We start from the raw sequence: 22087 nt of genomic DNA on the forward strand, positions 1-22087 counted from the left end.
AATCGGAAATAGCTAATAAGATTCGGCTGATGCAGACGGAATAGGTTGAGATGCCTCATTCCGACTAGCTATTAGCTCTTGGGCTTCCTGGGCTGTAAGTGATCCTTCATGAGATATCTGAGCTCTAGATCTTTTACGTTTTTTCTTTTCCTTCTCATTTGCAGCTCGTAAATCATGCACTTCTTTCCGGACAATCAAGCGCTCAGTAATGCTCATTTCGTACGCTTTGGACATCCAGTTCATCGTTTGATCAACCACATCTGATGGGCTTGTCATACGCTCATTGATATGCTTCTTTATTGTTGTCATTTGGCGCTTAAATATTTTTTTTTGCCGTGGATTTTGAGGTGTTTGGAAGCAGGAAGATTGTGAATTACTTGATCAACTAGGAGGGGGTGTCGGGGTCCGAAGTTGAACTGTAAGCTTTTCATAAACATGGTCTGGATTAAATGACACTAATCCAGTTACTTTGAAGCTATTCTGAATATTTTCAGCTTTATATGTCATTGCACGAGCCTCTGGAAAAGCCGTAAGAAAGTCATATTTATCAATATGGTTGAATCCAAGCTGTATACGTTGCTCAACAAGCCGTCCATATTGTCGTTTTAGAACAGCAAAACAACTCACATCAAGGGGCTGTAAAAGGTGCGATGAATGAGGTGGCATATACACTGGTATAACATTGTTTTCAGTGTATATTTGATCAAATTAAGGTGTCAAATGGCTTCCATGGCCATCAAGAATAAGCATCCGGTATCTCCCCTTCGTACGGCTTGTTGTATGAGGGATAAAGTGTTTTTGAAGCCATCGTATTCCAATCTCATCTGTTGTCCAGCCATTTTTACTAATATCAAGTCTCCAATCTTGTGGAAGAGTCTCAAACCAGCCTTGCTGATAATAGTTGTTGCTTTGAAAATCATGTACGAGGGTAAAGCCCATCCAGTGGAATTAACTGCTTCAATTGCTGTAACCCATTCGCGATTGCCAGGTTGTAATAGATTAGGCCTTGCATATCGATCACTGCCTGTAATGACCTTTGCAGTCGCACAGAGTCCCATCGCAAAGCCAGTCTCATCAAAATTGTATATATCTTCTGATAAGATCCCATATTCCTGTATGACCTCTCGTACGCGGTTAAAATGCTCTTGGATTATCTTAATATCCTCACATTTTGCCCGCTCGTAGTTATATCTCCGTGAAAATCGTAGTTTGACTTCCGGATGCCGGTCAACAAATCGATAAACCCATTTTTCACTAACGTGTTTACTTCCATGTTGGGAAAGAAGAAGATCAGCCATATCTTGTACAAGAGATGGTCGGGGAGGTAATCCACGTTTATCAAGATCCAGGATCCATTTTAGAAGAGATTCCTCTTCATATTGAGTCAATATATGACCATTAGCGCGTTTTTCACCTCTATATTGAGTGCCGGTAAGTCGACGTTGAAGAGTTGTAAAGGGAACATCATATATATCTGTACAGCTTGACGAATAGATCAGATTCTTCCATTTTTTAAATCAGATATAGCAAGTAATACCCTGCCCTCTTGATTGCTTGAATTTTGTGTTCTTCCTGTACGAATTGGTGGCATATTGACGCGTTGAAGATTGGTGTATAGAAATATTTTGACGCGGTCTGCAACAGTGATCCGCTCGGTGTCCGATTACTTTAACAACTTAGTTAAAGATGATCAGAGGTCTGTGGACGGATTTGGAATAGTCGTTTTGGTAATTTTGACTTACGGTATGGATACGCTATATATGACTAAATTACATATACGATTCGTTGCTCAGCATATCCTTCAACTTGTCACAACTTAGAAGTGCCAGAACAGAGACAGAACTGAAGTCTTACGAAACTCAATAATGCCTGGACGAACTCAACTTGGTCACAGAAGTATAACAGATTAGTACGAAGGTCTACTCCACCTTTCTATCTACTCAGCCACTTCCGGTGTCTTAAGAGCTCCGATCTAAGTAATGAGAATCATGAATCGTGCGAAATCGATCGTCATGGCCGGGAATATTATTAATTAAATTAGTAGACGATAGGTGTACTCTGCTTCAAACACACGAACTAGCTCAAAAATCCTCGTTTCCGATTCCGCGCTCTTTGACTTGTCGATACATCCAATTTAACGGCCGTAAATATTATTTCAAGCTGATTGCTAATCCCATCTGGCTGGACTCGTAATCGCCATTGACCATTATGAACCATCCATCGCCCTTGTGGACCGCTGTTGCCATTTCCGTTACTGCTGCTGTTGTCCTCCTCTCGTTTCCGTTTTGCGGGCGGTCCTGCAGATGTGCTGTGCGCGTTTGTAGAATTGCTGTTGTATTTTTCTAAATTGAAGCCTGTATACCCTCCTGGTCTGACGTAGTATGATTCGGAATCAATGATAATATCCGCATCCGGCCCGATTGATACCTTTGGTCGATCTTCGCTGATGGGTGAATGCCCTGGACTAGTAGCAGTGCTCCTGGTTCCCCCTCCAGCCATCATCATCAATCCCAATGGGGCTTTGTTTGGTAGATTCAATTTGTTCGAAATCACTTGCACAAGACTGCTCACACGAGCATTTGTCAGGCCGCGAAATTCAGCACGCATGGACTCCAGGTCGATTATCGTGCCTTGTCCTCCAATCTCCACTATCAATTCACATGCTTTTTCGTCCACGAACGGTCGCGCGTAATATACCCAACCCGCGGGAGTAGATCCATCAACAATGGATCCATCGTTTACAAACTGAACGCCCGATTGACGAATATCTTCTAGTCGAATCATAATTTCGCTACAGTCTCGTTCAGGATTGTAGCTGATTTCGTGAGGAATAAGTTTCTGCTCAAGGCCGCGCAAGTGGAGATATCGACAATCACGTAAAAGCTCTGCCCGGTGACTTTCGTCCTTGATGTGAACCGGATACCCTCTGAGCAAATGTATTAATTGAGAGAACACTTCTGCTGATCGACCTGGGACACTAGGAGGGACGATCGAAGGAGGTCGCAATAATCCTTTTTTGTCTAGTCCCGGTAGTAATAAAGGAGGAGCGGAAAAGTGAATATTGAATCCAAGGGTGAAGAAGTTGGGGGAGTCTCCTGGCGCCGAGAAGATATCTTTGGGCACTTGAAAATCGCGGTCGCCAATTTGGAAAAAGATTTCGGATTCAAAGAGCTGTGAAGTAAGTCGGGGCACTATGACCCCCGTTAGTTTAGCCAGGTTCATTGCGAACAACATATTGTAACAGACGCAACATACAGCTATAGAATTGCGCATCCGTATATAGTCTCACAAACTCTTCGCCATTCCGGGGTCGGACGTGATATCCTAATCAATATATCAGTAAGTAGGAATATATGATTGATAGATCCTACCAACCTTGTAAATGCCGACAGATCTCATGAAATATCACCGGATCCCGATCGATATATAGTGTCCGAATGTTTCCATTCTGATCTGTCTGCTGCAGCTGTTCCTCAAAAAACGTGGAAAAATACGACGGTGCTTGAAGAATTTCAGTCTAACTTGTAATGTGTAAATTGCGCTCCTGGAGTTGGTTGCAACTGACCATCAGAGGCAATCGATGCTCCTGATAACCGAAACAATTCCGACCCCAATTGAATTGAAAACACCTTCTCTGGTGGGAGGCTGCTTTTTTGTGCTCCTGCTTTTAATGGTTTCTTTGTATCCACCGCCGAGCTCTGCCGTATTATTCCATGGGAGACTGTGATATCGCACGGCTCGGACTGGCGCTTGAGGGTCGTTGGGCTTTTCTCGTGAAGACCCGTCTTCGGGTCAACGTCTGGGATTTTATCGAATCTTTGTGGACCACTGCTGCTGGTAATCGATGGGGTTGTTGATTTAGCGTGCTCGCTGGACTGCGCCATGGCCGCCGTGATGAATGTTTCGCCCTTCAGCTCGGGGCGTAATGCGATAATCTCTATCGCAGAGAGGATACCGTCGAAAAATCCGGGGAAACTGTTGTAGCAATATTCGATTATTTCTCTGCGGCCGGGTGAGAATTCGCGATTGCCGGCGTTCTAAAGTTGAGTTGATCGCATTCCAGGAAGAGGGTCGGATGAGACAAAAAAGTGTCCCAATTTTGATCACCGACTAGCCCGTAGCGGAGGGTAGTATGTAATTATTTTGAGATACCAGCCAATCAAGTTGTCGCATACTGTCATTCCGTATTACAGCTTAAAATACGTACCAGCCAGCAAATTACGCAGGTATGGCCGAAAGAAGCTTAGTGTATGATTAATTACATTCTTGATTGGATTTTGCACTCCTGCGATGGCTATTTTCAATGCTTACTAAAGCAATTGGGCGCTGGCCTAGTACCTACTGAGAATGGATTCAGTGCCAGGTTAGTCAGCGGTCTGTCATAACGTACTACACGGGTCATTCGGCCACCTGCAAGTCCCATACAAAATGGCCTTCTTCAACACCTTATTTCTCAACAGATTTATATATAAACCATATCTTAGATTTGACGCATGATTCGCTATATGAATCCTTATCAGAAATATCAATTTGGAAGTGCGCCTCTTCTATAAGTCTTGAGATATTAGAATCTAGCCTGGTTATTAATGTAAATTTTATGACAGAGGGGTTCTTAATATTTTTAGAGTTCCTAAATCTAGATATATATTAATACCTACATTATAAGCCATATTCAACTTTTAGATATGGTGTATATATAAATCTGTTGAGAAATCAAGGTGTTGAAGAAGGCCATTTTGTATGGGACTTGCGGGTGACCGAATGACCCGTGTAGTAAGTTAGTTACGTTAGAGCAGTTATGTAATCAAGAAAATGAGATGTAAGTTAACTAACACAATGCTTGATACGGCTAGGCGTATTTATCCCGCTTGCTAAGGCATATAATCCATTCCCAATGGCTGAAAACTGCCGGCATTTAATTTTTGGGTGTTTTTGCTAAGAATTTAGCGGCCCCCACTCAATATGGGGGGCAATAAGATACCGCCAAATACAGTATCACCTACTTTTACGCTTCCACATCCTCTAACTCCATTGATGTCGCCTGCTTGGCCGCATCCACGACACCCTCGTTGACCACCGTTGCTTCAGCTCTTTCGGCCAATTCCTTCTTGATATTCTCCATGAACACTGGGTCTTTCGAATCCTTGACCACCCTCCAGATACTGGGTCTCTGTCCGTTGCGATCGGCGAATAGCAAGTCCACTGCTTCCAGCGGTAACTTGCTGGTCTCCGGGTAACAGAAATAGACTACTGGAATTGTGACGAAGTTGAAGATCGCAAAGACGATATAACTTTTGTATCCGATGTTGGTGATCATAGGCGGCGTGATCTCGACAACGACGAAAGTGAACAACCACTGAGAGAGAACGGCAATTGCACCACCACGCAGACGTAGCTTCAATGGCAGCAGTTCGCTAGGGTAGATCCACATATTGGATTGCCAACCCAGGGTAAAGAAGGTTTGGAAGAGGTATAAAACAACCGCTGCGCCATAACCTAATCCTTGCGTACCGATGCCGACAAAGATAGCTGATAGCAACATACAGACACCCATTCCCAAGCTGCCAATCATGAATAGCTTCCGTCTTCCAACACTGTCAATTGCAAACCACGGGATGATACTGCTCAGGAAATAAAACACTTGCATTCCACCAGAGACGAGCAGGGCGTCGTATCGACTCATTCCGATGGAGTTCTGGAACACGTAGGGGCCAAGAGAAGACATGACGTTCACACCTGACAATTGTTGAAAGAAGTTTGCTGAGAAGCCAATAGCAACGCGGGTGAAGCCACTGATGCCACCGTCCTTGAAAACGTCGCTCCACGAACCTACTTCTTCCGTTTCAATAGCTATAGCGTACTGGATCTGGCCGAGTTCTTCAATGACTTCCTCGGCATCCAGATGCTGGCCGCGAAGAGCCGCCAAAGCGTGTTTTGCACGATCCGTCTGGCCCGCTGCAGCAAGCCAACGCGGTGACTCTGGAAGGAAAGGTATGAATACGAATAAAATCAAGCAAAAGACACATTGAAAGGCGCATGGAAAACGCCATTGCACTGATCCAGCGTGGAAGGACATGCCGTAATCCAACCAGTTCGCGATAATCAGTCCCATGATCAAATTCGACAATTGCATAGCCATCATACGACCTCGAGACTTGGGCGTGGTACATTCCGACAGCCAGATAGGAATGACAGTGGTCATCATGCCCAACCCGAAACCAGCCACGAGACGTCCAACCAAGAACTGCGGCAATCCAAAAGAACTTGTCTGAAGAATTGCACCAATAGACACGATAACCGCACCTGCAAAGTTGTTTGGCTTACGGCCTCCCCAGCGGTCACCAACTAGGAACTGATATAAAGCACCGAACATGCATCCAACTTCATAGGATGCAACCATGAAGGCAAGTAGAGATGCATTAGGATTGCCAAACAAGTCCAAGAATTCAGGAGATGTGGTGAATCCACCCATGTAACCAAGATCGTAGCCAAACAGGAAGAACCCTATTGAGCAGCAAAAGGTAACGGCATACACGAGTGGTTGACCTTTCAGGCCAAGATATGTTGGATAATGCATTTTGTATTATGTTCCTCTATCTCGCGCTAATATCAAAGGCACTCGACAAGCTGGGAACGATAACAATGAAGATGGGACGTCCCAAAACACTCCTTATATAGAAAGATCTTCATCGAGCTTTTACACTCATACAAGCACTACCTAACATGTAGGACAAGGTTCAACCGCACACTACTCTTGACGATTACACGAAAGTGATATGACATTTACCCCATTGAAGACTCACTAAAACTTGATCTACATTCAAAAAAGAACCAATCAAGCTCGACGGTGATATTAGCCGGTGACATTTAGGGCTTCTCCTTCGTCGATGAAGCCTCGGATAAATGCTTATTTTCGCATATCAGTCGGAGCATCTCCGGGATATCTCTCGGCCGAGTTGCCGTAGTGCGGGGTGATCCAATAGTAAGACATAGAGGTTGTGGAGTAATATGCGGAGGAATGCCGAGAAATTTTTAAGATACTAGACTTAGGCATTAGACAGAAGTTTATAGGAATAAGATACGAGGAATGTGCAATTGATTTGTTGGATCTTATTTCATGAGGGGACATACTTTATTTGATCCGGTGCCCATTGTTGGCTCCGTCTTGATCTGGGGTATAATGCTCCTTCGTCTGTTGGTTGGTTTCAGTACCAGATTGGATGCCGGACGAGATAAGTTCATCATGCCTTCGTATTCGATATATCAAGACCCGTGGTAAGTCTCAGTTCTCCAACTGGACAGTGACCATTCACCTAGGCAAAAGCCCGAGCCTCAGTAGCCTTGCAACCCTGACTCGATGCACAACCTCAATTCCTCCATAGGGACTAAATATTTCTTCCGAGCAGTGAGATATATTGATTGTTTCCTTCAACTATACCTAGATATGCTTTCGCTATTGTTAGTGCATGCAAAATAGCATGGTTGTTATCGATATCCTTTTCTTCCAGTTCTTCGAGGCATATTGATAGTGTCTTCAGAGACCTGTCGGGTGGCGCTTTCATGATAGACAGGATACTTGACGTGGTACCAGAGGGGAAAATGACTTCGTATTCCATATATCGAAGTCCGTCAAGTCCCACCCTTCAAGTGAATACTCGATCATCCTAAGACCCAGATCCAATGGCCGCGAAACCTCTGACTCAGTGCACAAACTCAATCTGTCAACTAAGACAAGGCACCCTAGCAACCAACAGATATTCTCCGGGCAGTGAGATGCATCGATCATGTTCTTCAAGACTATTATTTTGCTATTGTTAGTTCACGCATAATGGTGTTATTATGGATCTCTTTTCTCCCATTTATACAAGCCATATCCGCCGAGCTCAGCTCATTTTCGCTGTTTTCAGGGGCAAACACTTGAAGCCTATGTAAGAAATGGAGCTCTCAATGCCCGAGCTTCTCGAGCATTTGAAAATCAGGGAAAAAGCTCTGCGGAGTGTAGCTAGTACCTTTGTTCACCTTTCGAAAAGTGGCTGGGTCGAATTAATGGGCTGTCATATAAGATGTGTTGGTGGACTCTTTCCGTATAGACATATTCATCTAAGGCGCATACTATGAATATCTACTGTAAAGATAAGCAGACACGTGAGAAGAGTATCAAACAAGAGTCCTACAATGGAATCATAATGAAGGACACTGACTAATCTGCCCTACATCAGTAATGGGAGCTCCAGAGTCATGCAAGGCTTCGATCCTCAATTTCCCGAAAGTATAGCAAACCTCGTCCCAGAGCTCCTTCAGTGTAATCTCTCCGATCCTCGCTTATTGAATGAAAGAAAGATCTCCTTATGCAATTGATTACTAGACAATAATCCGGGGATTTCCTTTGCCACAATGAGTTATATAATATCAATGCCATACTCCAGAGATAAAGCCTTCTGAAGCGGCACATCACGGTGGACCTTCGGGGCATTTGTATACCTTCACTGACTCGATTCTGGTATGTATGCGCCACATTAGAAGCCAACTAGGTACTGAGATATGTGATCTCCGTCCCGTTTATATGACTGGCATGAGGCAAATCTGGCATTTCTAGAAAGGAATTATCTTGTGGCTTTTATAATGTCCACATTCCCGTTCTTACCTATAAAGTTTCGTGCATTTCCATGAATCCATTGGAAAATGTGGTTCTTTGAGCATGATAACGACCGAGTCATGGCACAGTTCTGACACAAAATTCTCGCCTAACCTAACCAAGAACCTCAGGACATACCAGGGAAAAAATGTATTAAGATCAACATCAATATATAAAGAAAATATTACTGAAGAGGCGAAAGCTCCCGAGTTCATTTATATGTCCTGATGCATATGTAAGATGTACTCGCTGCTTCGTGCCCCAGCCCTAATCCAGACTCAAGCATAAGCCACAACGCTGTACATGCACGCATTGGGAATTCTATCAGATCTCAACAATAACACGATCGAATAATCGTATTTACTTTTCGTATTTTTTGGTGTGTAAATCATTCCCTATATAGCAATTCGCAGCACCGGAAACACTCCCTCGTTGCACAAGATTTGCTCTAGCTTGGCGATCCCGAGACGACAAAGATCTCTTTCGACTTAGGGCAAGTTCGCCAAGCGATGCAGGGAGATCCAAAAAGAAAAAGAGTAAACATGAAAAGGCACGAATTAGGAGCCCACAAAATTGGATATCGAAGTAGGTAGACCAAATGGTTATTTTTCTTCGCCCGCGCACTATTGATTAACTCGAAAATCCGGATTTTGGATTTTGGTCGGTGATGCTCGGATTGGAGATGCTTCACCGGCCGGGTTCTGTATGAAGCTGATTCCGGTCTAGAAGTTGTAGAGGCCCATAACCCTTTATCCATGTTAGGAATATCCATATTCAGGGACAGATGTTGTTTTTCATATTTGCTTATTGATATAGATGTGGGTGTGACCAAAATGCTGCGAATTAACGACCGAGTGGATCGATCAGTGCGACCACTTCTCAACCATTACCTTTTGAGTCGATAAGCCCTAACTCCCGCTTCACCTATGGATATCGTCGTTTAGCACGGAACCACAACATGCTGGCAATGGGAATACTTTCATTATTCCCGTAGCCTTGCGTATACCATTTCTTTTTTCTCCTTCCGTTGGGCTCCTGGTACAATGAACATATTCCCGGTGTACCGTGCCTCCCCCTCTCTATGTTTCTTTGTCTTATGATATCCCACAATCGTTCCTGAAGCACAGCAATGAAAAATCATTGTCGTCGAATGATATCATAAGATCGATTCTTGGAATTTTGCTCATGCTTCTCATCTCCAAGTCTGGCTCATGATCTTACTTTCCTGTATTTCTTTGTCTCATTATCTCATATTTGTTTTCCACTCTCCACCCGGCATTACCTCAAGCTGATCCAGTGGTCTAGATGCAATATGCATCTATTGCAAGCCGTAATTTTCAGTTATGAATGGAGATTTCCTGTGAGATATTGGCTCATTATTGTATACAATTCTATCTCGTGGACGTAAAGGGGCATCATATAACTAATCCGAGATTTCCGATTGACCTTCCTGTCCAAACTATGGAAGGCATAATGATGGCGAGGTCCGTGGAGTTGATAGTAACGATCGATTGAGTGTCCTGCATGACCTCGATCCAACAGTTTCTCCGGGCTAGTAGACTCCTGGTAACCAGTCAGGAATAATCAAGCAGCACGAGTGTATCGGTGGGTCAGGTCCCAATATCATGGATCTCCTCGATAGACTATTAACCACCTAGTGATTGGTATAAATACAAGCATTCGTAGCTCGGTAGTTATACTCTCCCATTTTTTAGTTGCTGCAGCATGCAAGTGGCCTAACGCTCGCACATACCCTGGCACATAAGACTGGATGTTCGCCCTTTGGTCTGCTATACGGATTTGTGTCGAATGTCTCCCTCATAACTAAAGTCCTTCTTTAATATTGATGACTATCTCAGAACTTCCGTCCCAGACAAAAACAACTGCTAACACGGGCCGGTCCTATATTTACTCGATCACTCTCACTGTAAATTAGCTTCGGTTTGCCGTCGCCGCGCTTCTACGATTCCTTTCCCTCTCCAGACGAACTGGTTTCCTCTCAAAAAAATGTCCAACACTATACACAAAATGACTCACCTCCAGTCATCCCAAATGGAGTCTCAATTCTTACAAATAAAACCCCAGAGCGTCGATTATAAGAATTTCATGGCCCTGGTACCGGGACCATACCAACTTCTCACGGTATGGTACGAACCCCAAGTCAAACTGCCAACAGTGAAGGACTCACTTCGCTTTATGCACATAATCTATCTCTTCTTTTACTCGGATATCACGACCGTCATGATTCCCTGCATGACATTCGCCATCTTGGGAGCAATTACAAACTCAGCTCTGACTTTTGAGCCCGTCTCGATGTTCGACCTTTTCTACGGCTGTACTCAAGCACTCTTATGGCTTTGGGGGGTTTTGATGGTGTTTGATATAAACAATCAAAACTCGCCCGAGTCCATCGAGGAGGACCGTCTCAATAAGCCCTCACGTCCCATTGCATCCGGACTAATCAGCCCCGAAGCAGCCTCCTATCTCCTCAAGGCAATGATTGCTGTGACTCTTGGTATCAGTTATTACAATGGGGTAATACAGGAGACGTTGGCCCTTTTCGTCTTATACTGGCTATACGATAATCAAGGGGGCAATGAGGACTGGTTCATGCGCAATCTTCTAGCTGCTGGCGGCTACATCTTCTATGCACTAGGCAGTCTTGCTATCATCTCCAACCACTCCGAAACAAAAGCCGCAAAACTGTGGATGATCATCTTCGGCCTTGTCATCTTGACGACCATCCATGCCCAGGACTTTCGTGACATGGAAGGCGACCAGCTCAAAGGTCGCACTACATTACCCCTGATCATGGGCTCGAAAACAGGTCGAATGACTTTGGCCGCAAGTCTAATGTTCTGGTCTATCTTTTGTCCTTACTATCTTGGTCTACCTCTATATGCGTACGGTTTGACCGCTGGTTTCGCTGGTACAACCGGGTTGCGATTTATCTCAAAAACGGACAATACATCTGACAAGAAGTCTTTCCATTTGTATTGTTTGTGGGTAGCTGCTATGTTGCAACTTCCTGCCATGGCATCTGCCTGAGTGTAAGAGGTTTGAGGATTTGAAGTGTATACGTGTTCGACTTCCTTTTATACCCTTTTCTTTCGTTTTTCTTCTTTTCTTTGGAATCATTCCAATCCCTCTCTTTTTTAGACCAGTCGTCAAACACCAGATTTCAGGAGCGATCCTCGTGTATTTAATCCAACCTTTTTTTCTTGATACCTATTTTTAGTGTGGCTTATCTGACTTCTGACTTGTCCTTGACATCTCCTGTTTATATCTCTATCTGATAGTGTTGCTGCTTGATTGGAATCTGTGCATATATTTACACAAAAAGCAATACAATTACTATGATACTTCAGAATGTCTACAAGAAACATGGTGCGAGGAACATGATTATCATAGCCCCTTTCAAATCATCTCATTCCCTGTGTACATTAAAGTTTGCTGGGTGCAGTAGTATTAAGGCTTAAGGAGACGTCAAGATATCACTTCTCAGTTCTGCAGGTGGGTAGTGCTCTCACACTCAGAACGACTATGGCGTCTTGACACCTTGCACACGAAACAGTGCCTGACCTATGTGTCTACCTGAGACGCTTAGTAAGTGCATACGTAGTTGCATCTCGCCCCCAATGACAGCTGGGCTTTAGTCTTGATCTCTGGAGATTGATAATGGGCCGTTTATACCGATGCACGATTTACCCCTCACCCTTAGAAGTTTGGATATTAGTTACAGATAGACTTGAGGCTCATGACGGTACATATATTTTGAGACTTCGGTTTCGTTCGAGATTAAATTCAAAATCATGGAATTATGATATCAGATATGCATTCAGTCAAATATTTCTTATCAAGAGTCGTTCTTGTACGTGTCGGAGTGTCCGACAAAGAGTAACGGAAGGAGTTGATAACATCGAACTCATATCCTGTCTTTTTCTCAAATTGCAGGTAGACCGAGAGTGCTATGAGGATCAAATCTGGTTTTCCTTTTATCATTCTTTTTTCTGCATACACACGAGCCGGTTGTCAGATTTAGATCTTTCGATTTTCAGCGCCCAAAACATCGACCCATCTATACGGTACAGATCTCAAGAGGACTGACCAAAAGACGTTACACGAACTGTCAACAACACAATTTTAGAAATGGCAATATCCAACATCAATACAGAAACTATCGTGTACGACGTAGTGATAGTAGGCGGAGGCCCAGTTGGACTCCTCCTTGCTTACCAGTTGAAGCGATTCGGTGTCTCCGTCTGTGTATTTGAACAGCACCATAAAGAAACACAGGATGCATATGGCCGTGCGATTGCATTGTTTCCAAGAACTCTTGAACAATTGGATCAATTAGACCTTATAGAGCCGATGCTACAGCTTGGATTTGCCTGTCGGACCAGTGTCACATATAAGGATGGGGAAAGAATGTAAGCGCAAACCCATTCAAAGCTACTCGGAGCATGTAGGATATATGCTAATGGGGAATCCCAAAGTCTCCCGGGAAGAGTTTGGACTTTCATGGAGAATATCCGGGACACAGCGTACGACTTTGTGTTAGTGCTGCGTCAAATGTTCACGGAGCAAATACTTCGTAAGAAGCTTGATAAAATTGGCGTTCCGTATCACCAGGGAGTGGAATGCATAGACTTCAGGATAGATGATGGGAAGTCTCCAGACGAGTATCCGGTAAACTCGGAGTTTGTCGACAGAGCCACAAGGAAACAATTTTGGTTGAAAAGGTATCATGACATGCCCTAATATTCAATCGTGACGCTTCACTAATCTTTGCCAATTCAAGCAAATATCTCGTTGGAGCCGATGGAGGGCGAAGCTTCGTTCGCAGACACGCGGGAATCCCATTTGAGGGTGACAGCTCTGATGACCAGTGGATCCGTATTGATGGCATTGTTGAGACGGATATGCCATTGAATCGTTCTTACGGGTAACCTATTCAGCCTTTTATGGCGCTTCTCAAGATATTGACTTTATAAATTTTTATAGGGCAATCGAAAGCAAGACGCATGGCAACGTATTGTGGGCTCCTCTCGATCATGCCGCTACACGAATTGGCTATGCGTACACCGAAGAAATTGCCGCTAAATATCCAGACGGCGTGACACAGGAAGTGGCTGAGAAAGAAGCGATAGAGGCAATGAAGCCGTTTAACGTGAAATTCAAAGAGGTTCACTGGTGGACTCTGTAAGCCTATGGATCATGGCAAAAAGGTAACGATATCGTGCTGATTTCAGGATACAGTTATAAAATCGGCCAGCGAATTGCAAAAAGCTTTTTCACCCAAGGTAGAATCCTATTATGTGGAGATGCAGCACATACACATAGCAGTGGTGCTGCACAGGGCCTGAATACAGGAATTCATGACGCTGTCAATTTGGGCTGGAAGCTTGCCCTACAGATTCGAGGAATAATCAAACCCAATGTGCTCGAGACGTATAGCACCGAGAGAATGTCTGCGGTGCAAAAATTGATCGATTATGATAAGGACATATCCATGCTCATGTCGTATAAATGGCCTGCGTGGTATAAAGGAGACCCAAAAGCCGACCCCTATCTCGTCCTTGGCGAGATTTTCGAGAAAGCGGCATCCTTCAATACGGGGCTTGGAATTTCGTATCACGAAAATGATCTCAATCAGTCTCTAGTTATTGCACTAAACGTCGTACCCGGGAGTCGACCGCCAGATGTGGACTTGTCTATGCCTGGTACTGGTCGTAGTGTAAGATTCCAGGATATCACACGCAATATAGCCAAATTCTGGGTCGTTGTGTTCACAGGAAATGTCCTATCTACTCGTACCTCCCTTCAGGGACTGAGGAAGTCCTTGGAGACGACACAGAAACTCAATTCAAACGAAGCAGTTTCATGGATCACGATAAGCGCCGTTGTAGGCTGTTCCCCATACGAAACGCTGGGAATGGAGCCATTTGGAGATACTTTTTACGACGCTTCTAACTTGGCACACCAGAAATATGGGTTCGGTCTGGAACAAGGGGGGATAGTTATCCTCCGGCCGGATGGATTGATAGGTACAGGGGGTCCGGTTGAGGGGCAATTGGTGAAGGACTATTTTGCAAAGATCTTAGTATCCACATGACTGCAATAGATCTATTAGCTAGGTACCTGTGCCAGCTAAGGCTAGCCACATATATAACTAATAGATTCCTTTTAACTGGGCGTCACTTTCCACGGCCCGGAGTGACCTATTTGCGGGCTTTGACCTGACACGTAAGCTTTTTACCAGTGGCCGTTCTCTATTAACTAGATCCTAAGAGATACTTGGATTCAAACTCATAATAAGGCCTTTTGATCATATCTATGCCTAGCTTAGAGTTATTTTCATCAATGGGAGGAGTTGGCCGGCTTAGGGCTTGCAAGTTCAAACCCTAACCATGGTTCTTACCCTAACCCTGGAGATATACCCCAACTTTCCCCCTCTTCTAACTGGATCCCCCCAATTGAATCCGTACCCAAAAAAAAAAATCAGTCATCCTCCGCAAAGGCGCATATCCAATCACAGCAGAAACACAGACTTCCTGGCTGTGTGCACGAATGACGGCGCTGCGATAAGCCCCGAAACAGCATTTCCTAATCGAGTCTTTGATACGCCAGGCGGAGACGCCGCTGATCCTTCCAGCGCTATCAGTTATCAGTTGCTTATCAGCACATCAAGTAATACGTACTCGGGATCTTCTATCCCAATGCGTCCAAGGTGTTGTTTACTTGTATCATGATATCTGCAAGATTCTTCAGCGTCAAATTACCCTCGGAATTGGAAAGACTCGTCCGTGATCGGTGTATTTGCAAATGTACGACATGGAGGCGCTCCCTCGGTATGCTGCTCATTCTTCTTATTTATAGAATCGTGGTATGAACCTGGCCGTGAAGAGCAGCTTCCGCGCTATGATGCATATCGTCGGCTTTTGGATATACCAAATACCTAGTCTGGGCATGGTCCAGACAGTCCTCGCGCCGTTTGAGAATCGCGAATCGCCCCTTCAACCAATGACTACGTTCTGGCTCTTCTTGCCACGAGTTCAACCCAAGCCAGTGGATCCCTATCGTAAGCTTTCCTGTATGGACGTTAATCTGTGGCTCGGAAGCTTATTCATATTGACTTGTTTCTGTTATCTTTAGTCCCTGACACACGGAACAGCCTGGAAAGCTACCCATTAAGATCTTATCTGCTTGTCGATTGCATAGCTAGATATGTAGCTTAGCCCATTAGCTCCTGCACAATTAATACCTATATAATAGCGGCCTGCCACCTTGCAAGCCATCGAAGTGAGCTGACCTCTTATCTCTTTACTTGCACATATCTACCGAGGACTTCATACCGCATCCGTGGATCAACATGGCAGAAATGGACAAAAAACAGCCGTCGCTCTCAGAGTCTCTGGGAGCACCTGTAGAGACCTCAGTCGAGAAGGGAATTGTCTCCGGCGGCAACGATAATGATCTTTTGGGTAGGTTCATGGCATTTACATCTCGTCCGTCCAGTTGCTAATGCATCGACCTGCAGCCCAATTGGGTTATAAGCAAGAATTGAGACGTCATTATTCGACGACTCAGGTCTTTGCTATCGCTTTTAGTATCATGGCCCTGTTGCCCTCAATTGCCTCGACTCTTTCATTCTCTATACCAGCAGGGCCTGTTGGAATGACTTGGGTGAGTATTGTGTCTCCGTTGACTTTTCTGTTTTTAAAATGTTTGCTAATTGTAGTAGGGTATGTAACTGGAAGAATTATGTAGGTCAAAATGCTAATCGTCAAAAGGTTGGCTGGTCGCTAGTTTCTTCATCATGATCGTCGGTCTTGCAATGGCAAGTATACTACCATTTATTATGTTCGATACCAATGCTGACAAGGAATAGGCCGATCTGGCGTCCGCGATGCCAACGGCAGGTGGTCTATATTTCTGGACACATTACTTCGCAAACGAGAAATGGCGAAATCCATTGAGTTTCGTCGTCGGATATAGCAATACTCTCGGTTTGGTTGGTGGTTTATGTTCGATCGATTGTGAGTGTATACTGTTATTTCTAAGGTTAGGGCACTACATGCTAATATCCAACAGACGGCTTTGCTCTGATGCTCCTCTCTCTCGTCTCGATCGCAAGAGACGGTGAATGGTCCGCCTCCCGTCCTGTGATTTACGGTACTTACGTGGCCACCGTCTGCGTCCACGGTCTTATGGCCACATTCATGGGCCGCATAATGAACCGCATTCAAACCATCTGCATCGTCCTCAACGTCGGCCTCGTCGTGGCGACTGTCATTGCTCTCCCGATTGGTAATAAACATAATGGCGTCCCCATCAACTCTGGTTCATATGTATTCGGCGACGTAGAGAACCTCACTACTTGGCCTGCAGGATGGGCATTTGTTCTCGCCTGGTTGTCACCTATCTGGACCATCGGAGCATTTGACTCGTGTGTGCACATGAGTGAAGAAGCGACACACGCTGCCCGCGCTGTCCCAATTGGTATCATCCTTTCTATCGGTCTCTGCGGTCTATTGGGCTTTTTGTCATTGGCTGTCATGGCCGCTTGCATGGACAAGAATCTTACCAATATACTCGGTTCTGCCTTTGGACAGCCCATGGCTCAGATATACTATGATTCTCTTGGAAAATCGGGTGCTCTGGGCTTCATGGCCGTTGTTGCAAGTGTTCAATTCTTTATGGGATTGAGTATTGTATGTGCCATGATCCTTACTACTGCCGTGAAGAGTGTGTGCTAATGTATTCATAACAGTTGATCGCAGCCTCTCGTCAAACGTAAGACACTCAACCACCACACATACGAACACCATACTAACTTCTACACAGCTGGGCTTTCTCCCGCGATGGAGCCCTCCCCTTCTCAGACTTCTTCCGACACGTCAGCAAACGCATCCAATACCAACCCATCCGCACAGTCTGGGGTTCCGCATTCATCGCCATCCTCATTGGACTCCTGACTCTCATCAACGCCGCCGCCTCAAACGCTCTCTTCTCCCTAGCCGTAGCCGGTAACGATCTTGCATGGGGCGTGCCCATCCTCTGTCGTCTGATCTGGGGTGACAAAACAGGCAAGTTCCGTCCCGGCGAGTTTTATACTGGGTGGCTCAGTAAGCCGATTGCTATCGTGGCGGTGGCATATCTTTTCTTTGCCATTATACTATCCATGTTTCCGACAGGCGGACCGGATCCTACTGGTAAGTTATGCAAAACTCTTCTAGCTGTGTACGTTGATTTTACGAATTGTGACTGACTGTTTTTCCATAGCGGACAATATGAATTACACTATCGTAATCAACAGCTTCCTCTGGGTTGGTGCCGCACTGTATTATTTCCTCTTTGCTAAGAAGTGGTATACAGGACCAAAGTCAACTGTTGCCTAGACTGCTTTATGAATGGATGGCTATACTTCTATGTGTTTTTAGATTCTATTCACAGAGACTGATCCTGGAATTAATGAATTAATTGCATATTTCTGCATGGTAAAGCGCAAATAGAGATTAGATTCATGATAATCATAGGGATCTTTTCTTTCTAAATCTAATACCTACCCCCATCGGTGACGCACAAAGCCAACAAATAGGTAGGGCTCTGCATAGAACCAGATTATGGCGAGCAGAAGGCCTCTCAATTCTAGACCAATGTCAACTGGTATCTATGAACATTTTTAAGATACAAATCAAGAGCACGCACTATCATATCAAAATTGACTATCTAATGTTTTCGAGTTCTCTCTGCCCCTATATCAAATCTATCAAGATGATAGTGGTTCAAATATAGAACCACATTCCACTTTAGCGTCATTTGTCTCGATTCTCCGACGATACCCCATATTATGTAAAGATAAGAAGACTTCCCTATCATCCGAGACAGCCGCAAACTAAGACTACCTACTGGCAAGGATCTGTTTCAGGGGATAAAAATGGTCGGAATCTCGGAACGCTTCCGGGAGCTGTTGGCAGGGTTAGCAGCCATCGTAGCCTCAATATCATCATCCTGTCAGATAGGTAACTGAAGTTGTCGGTAGTTATATATGTAGAAAGCGAGCCATCGCTGTACTTCAGTTGATATGTATGCAGTCTCGCAATATATTTCACTGCTTTCGCTGGTTTCGGTGGACGGATATCAAGGTCTGGAGTCAAGGAATCTGATGCGCATTTTCTATCTAGCCGCAATATATACCTCTGATAGGATATTATGTGAGGGAGTCTCTACGCGATTTTTCTATACTAGCATGCATTTTCTATCTGGCGTATCAAAAAGTATCCGATTCGATGTATAAAAAGGTACCATGGCTTAATGTTGACTCTTCCATGCATGGATCTTTGTTCGTAAGAGAATTCAAGCAGACATCATGACCCCTGTTTTATAACCCTAACCCCATACACTGATATACCCGGCGTCCTGTTCGTCAATTGAGCAACCCTATGAAAGTCAAGGGAATAATGTGCGATTAAATACATTTAAGACACTTGGAGACGATATAATACTGGCCATCATAATCAGTTATTCACCAGCAATCTACTAGGTATTTTCACCTAGACACACCATGTACTTAGGGCTAGGGCTAGGGCTAACTGAATTACTTTATGTCCAGCATCCCCACGGATATGCCCACCTTAACCTTCACTATCTGGTGACTTACATGTGACATGCTCATAGAGAAACCCTTAGGGTTATCGATGCAATGAAACCTGGAATATGCGCTCCAAAATCAGCATGAATATTGTGATCAGAAGTCCACTACGACTGGAGCCAGGTTTATGAACAACACAAAGACCTTCCAAATGAAACGAGATCGACTCGAAGAATGGAACTGCCACAGGTTAAGAAAGTGAGGGCGTGATACGTGGACGTGTTTATGTATCATGTACGAATCATGCTGTCGAGTGCCTGAACCAAGGGATAGATACAAGTTGACAGGTTGCATTACAGCTCCGATAGCAATTTGCTGATCACCGATAGACCGACTGTCTAATTCCAAAGATTGGTATTGAGAGTCTAGGATTAAATATAGGATATTCAAGGATTTCAGAATCGATATTTCTAACTTGAGATCATTCCCAGATTTGATCTGATGGTACGTTTCGGTTAACTGTATGCATTTAAATGGTCTTCTATAGGCTTTATCCTTGTTGATTATCAATCTACAAAAGTAGCATCTTGACCAATGATATAACGAATAATCATCGCTTCACCCATGCACTGCTTCCCGATAGGGATTGATTTAGGATCATTATCACTAGCGTTTTTGCCCTGCATAACCCCTCGCAGGGACCATTTCGATATCACCTATAATGCGTGTCGGGGAACTACGCACATACATATACAAGGATCCCCATTGACACTATTTGAACGTATGTATTAGTCGAAAAAAGCATTCTAGACCGGTATGGATGTGATAAAGGAACCCCTGAAATTGGGAATGAGGTGGCTGATGCCAACAGTGAAATACATGTTGTTCCCAAAGAAGTTTTCAATTTCTTATACATTTCTTTCGTGGTCGGGACTTATCCTCCCTCTGTCTCTTATTTAATCGACTCCCACTGAGACCAATGCACGAAAGGGACCGATTCTGAAATTCTGACAATGTATCTGTCTAGATTGCTCGCGTTATTCCTGGTCGGATTTCTCATCTACCGGTCAATCAAAGCCAGAGTTCGCAAGCGTCAAATCAGACAGAAAGAGGCTCAGCTAGGATGTCTACCGCCGCCGGTCTTCAAATTGACCAATGGCCTGGGTCTGCCTATAAAGAAGGGTACATTGTTCTATAACCCTGTGTCAAAAACGCAAATTCTGATCATGCTGACTTATTTGAAGAATCTATACAGGCAACAAACGAAGATCGGAACCCACAGTACATCATGGAAGCAATGGACAGCATCTCTCCCGACTGCCATACCGTCCGCGTACCCATATTTGACTACGAAATCTTCGTCACACGCGATCCAGAAAACATGAGAGCCATCTTTTCCACGCAAGCCAAAGACTTTGACATCTCCTACTTCCGTCAATTGAGCTGGTTACCAATGATAGGCAAGGGCATCTTTACCACTCGCGGATGGGACTGGAAACATTCCCGCTCACGTCTCCGGCCACAATTCGCGCGAGACATTGTGTCAGACGTGGATCGAGAACAGAGACATGTGATGGCCTTGATGAAGAGATTACCCAGTGACGCAATGAGCAAGTGGACCGAAAAAGTAGATTTACAACCACTCTTCTTCAATTTCACTCTCGACACTGCCTCGGAGTTCTTATATGGTCTATCCGTTCATTCGCAGCAGGGTACCAAAGAAGGCATTGAAATGGCTGCGCATTTTCACAATGCTAAAATGGCTGTCCATAGGCGCATTGAGCTTGACAAATTCTACTGGTTGATCAACACGAGCAAGTTCCGTAAGGCATGCAATAGTCTCCATAAATGGGTTGACGGGATTGTGGCGGCGAGACTTGCTCAACTCAAACAGCAGCAAGAGAAAAGTGGTTATGGTGACGATGAGCCCAAACAGCAACGATTTGTATTGCTTGATGAACTGGCCAAGTACACTCAGGACTTGAATGAACTCCGCGGTGAGACTCTGAATGTCCTCGTCGCCGGTCGTGATACCACCGGATCTCTTCTAGGCTGGGTATTCTACTTCCTTGTTCGTCATCCGGAGGTTTATGCCAAGTTGCGAGAGATAGTCATTGATACCTTTGGTTCCCATCCAACCCGTACAAAGATTGATTTCAACATCTTACGCAACTGTGCATACTTGCAACATGTCATGAAGGAAGCTTTACGCATCGCAACGGTCATCCCCATGAATGAAAGAGTGGCGTTGCGAGATACAACTCTTCCCGTTGGCGGGGGTGAGGATCGAATGGGGAAAGTGTTCATTCCTGCTGGTACGCAGATCCTGATCCCTACGTATGCGATGCAGCACCGACGTGACCTTTGGGGTCCGGATGTGGAGGAATTCAAGCCTGAGAGGTGGGAGTCGAAGAAACAGCCTGGATGGGAATTTATTCCTTTCGGTGCAGGTGATAGGAAATGCTTAGGTCGTAAGTCAATATTCATCTTTGATACCAACTACAATCTGAGAACTAACTATCTGTCGCAGAACAATTCGCTTTCACTGAGACAGGCTATGTCATTGTCCGTTTCTGTCAACGTTTCGACAGGATGGAGAATATGGAAGAAGGTGATGGTCGGATTCGGCTTCATCATGCGATCGAGAATAGAAGCGGAACAGGTGTGCAGGCCAGGTTGCATGAAGCGGATTACGAGTAAGTCGACCTGATGAGTTGATGTCAGATTCTTACCATGGGTTGATGATTATGCGAGAATATCAAACGTGTTTCAGGAGATGTATGTATAATCGTTCAGAGGAGCGATGTACCCGAGTTGGAATAATGGCACAAGCCAATTGAATGTATTGTAGTCTATGT

At 44.6% G+C, this 22087-nt stretch overlaps 7 protein-coding genes across 7 annotated transcripts, besides 4 other annotated features; 4 read left to right on the forward strand and 3 right to left on the reverse strand.

The window, feature by feature from the left end:
- Positions 1-52: part of a mobile genetic element that runs on past the window's edge.
- Positions 46-900: a mobile genetic element.
- Positions 539-1591, reverse strand: TSTA_096300 (uncharacterized protein; the record flags this gene model as incomplete). The annotated part of the gene is made up of 3 exons (XM_002479299.1): positions 539-567; positions 628-1502; positions 1538-1591. The coding sequence occupies 2 exons, from the start codon at positions 1589-1591 to the stop codon at positions 717-719; spliced, it is 840 nt and encodes a 279-aa protein (XP_002479344.1). The 3' UTR covers positions 539-567; positions 628-716.
- Positions 891-1469: a mobile genetic element.
- Positions 1592-2076: 485 nt separating the features above from the next.
- TSTA_096310 (uncharacterized protein) lies at positions 2077-3884 on the reverse strand (the record flags this gene model as incomplete). The annotated part of the gene is made up of 4 exons (XM_002479300.1): positions 2077-3191; positions 3256-3324; positions 3376-3501; positions 3566-3884. The coding sequence occupies 4 exons, from the start codon at positions 3882-3884 to the stop codon at positions 2077-2079; spliced, it is 1629 nt and encodes a 542-aa protein (XP_002479345.1).
- A 1121-nt stretch (positions 3885-5005) lies between these two features.
- TSTA_096320 (hexose carrier protein, putative) lies at positions 5006-6577 on the reverse strand (the record flags this gene model as incomplete). The annotated part of the gene is made up of 2 exons (XM_002479301.1): positions 5006-6303; positions 6325-6577. 2 exons carry the CDS (start codon positions 6575-6577, stop codon positions 5006-5008), a joined length of 1551 nt encoding a protein of 516 aa, XP_002479346.1.
- A 3904-nt stretch (positions 6578-10481) lies between these two features.
- Positions 10482-11683, forward strand: TSTA_096330 (uncharacterized protein; the record flags this gene model as incomplete). The annotated part of the gene is made up of 2 exons (XM_002479302.1): positions 10482-10562; positions 10679-11683. The coding sequence occupies 2 exons, from the start codon at positions 10482-10484 to the stop codon at positions 11681-11683; spliced, it is 1086 nt and encodes a 361-aa protein (XP_002479347.1).
- Positions 11684-12784: 1101 nt separating this feature from the next.
- TSTA_096340 (uncharacterized protein) lies at positions 12785-14750 on the forward strand (the record flags this gene model as incomplete). Its single annotated transcript, XM_002479303.1, has 5 exons — positions 12785-13065; positions 13132-13377; positions 13437-13580; positions 13640-13837; positions 13895-14750. The coding sequence occupies 5 exons, from the start codon at positions 12785-12787 to the stop codon at positions 14748-14750; spliced, it is 1725 nt and encodes a 574-aa protein (XP_002479348.1).
- A 1257-nt stretch (positions 14751-16007) lies between these two features.
- TSTA_096350 (GABA permease, putative) lies at positions 16008-18036 on the forward strand (the record flags this gene model as incomplete). Its single annotated transcript, XM_002479304.1, has 7 exons — positions 16008-16119; positions 16176-16321; positions 16527-16674; positions 16730-17349; positions 17409-17431; positions 17483-17850; positions 17921-18036. 7 exons carry the CDS (start codon positions 16008-16010, stop codon positions 18034-18036), a joined length of 1533 nt encoding a protein of 510 aa, XP_002479349.1.
- A 1173-nt stretch (positions 18037-19209) lies between these two features.
- Positions 19210-19229: a microsatellite.
- Positions 19230-20242: 1013 nt separating this feature from the next.
- Positions 20243-21929, forward strand: TSTA_096360 (cytochrome P450, putative; the record flags this gene model as incomplete). The annotated part of the gene is made up of 3 exons (XM_002479305.1): positions 20243-20411; positions 20474-21700; positions 21760-21929. 3 exons carry the CDS (start codon positions 20243-20245, stop codon positions 21927-21929), a joined length of 1566 nt encoding a protein of 521 aa, XP_002479350.1.
- Positions 21930-22087: the final 158 nt, after the last annotated feature.

The sequence above is a fragment of the Talaromyces stipitatus genome, genomic scaffold (genome assembly GCF_000003125.1).
Source record: "Talaromyces stipitatus ATCC 10500 scf_1105507295527 genomic scaffold, whole genome shotgun sequence".
Classification (NCBI taxonomy): Eukaryota; Fungi; Ascomycota; class Eurotiomycetes; order Eurotiales; family Trichocomaceae; genus Talaromyces; species Talaromyces stipitatus.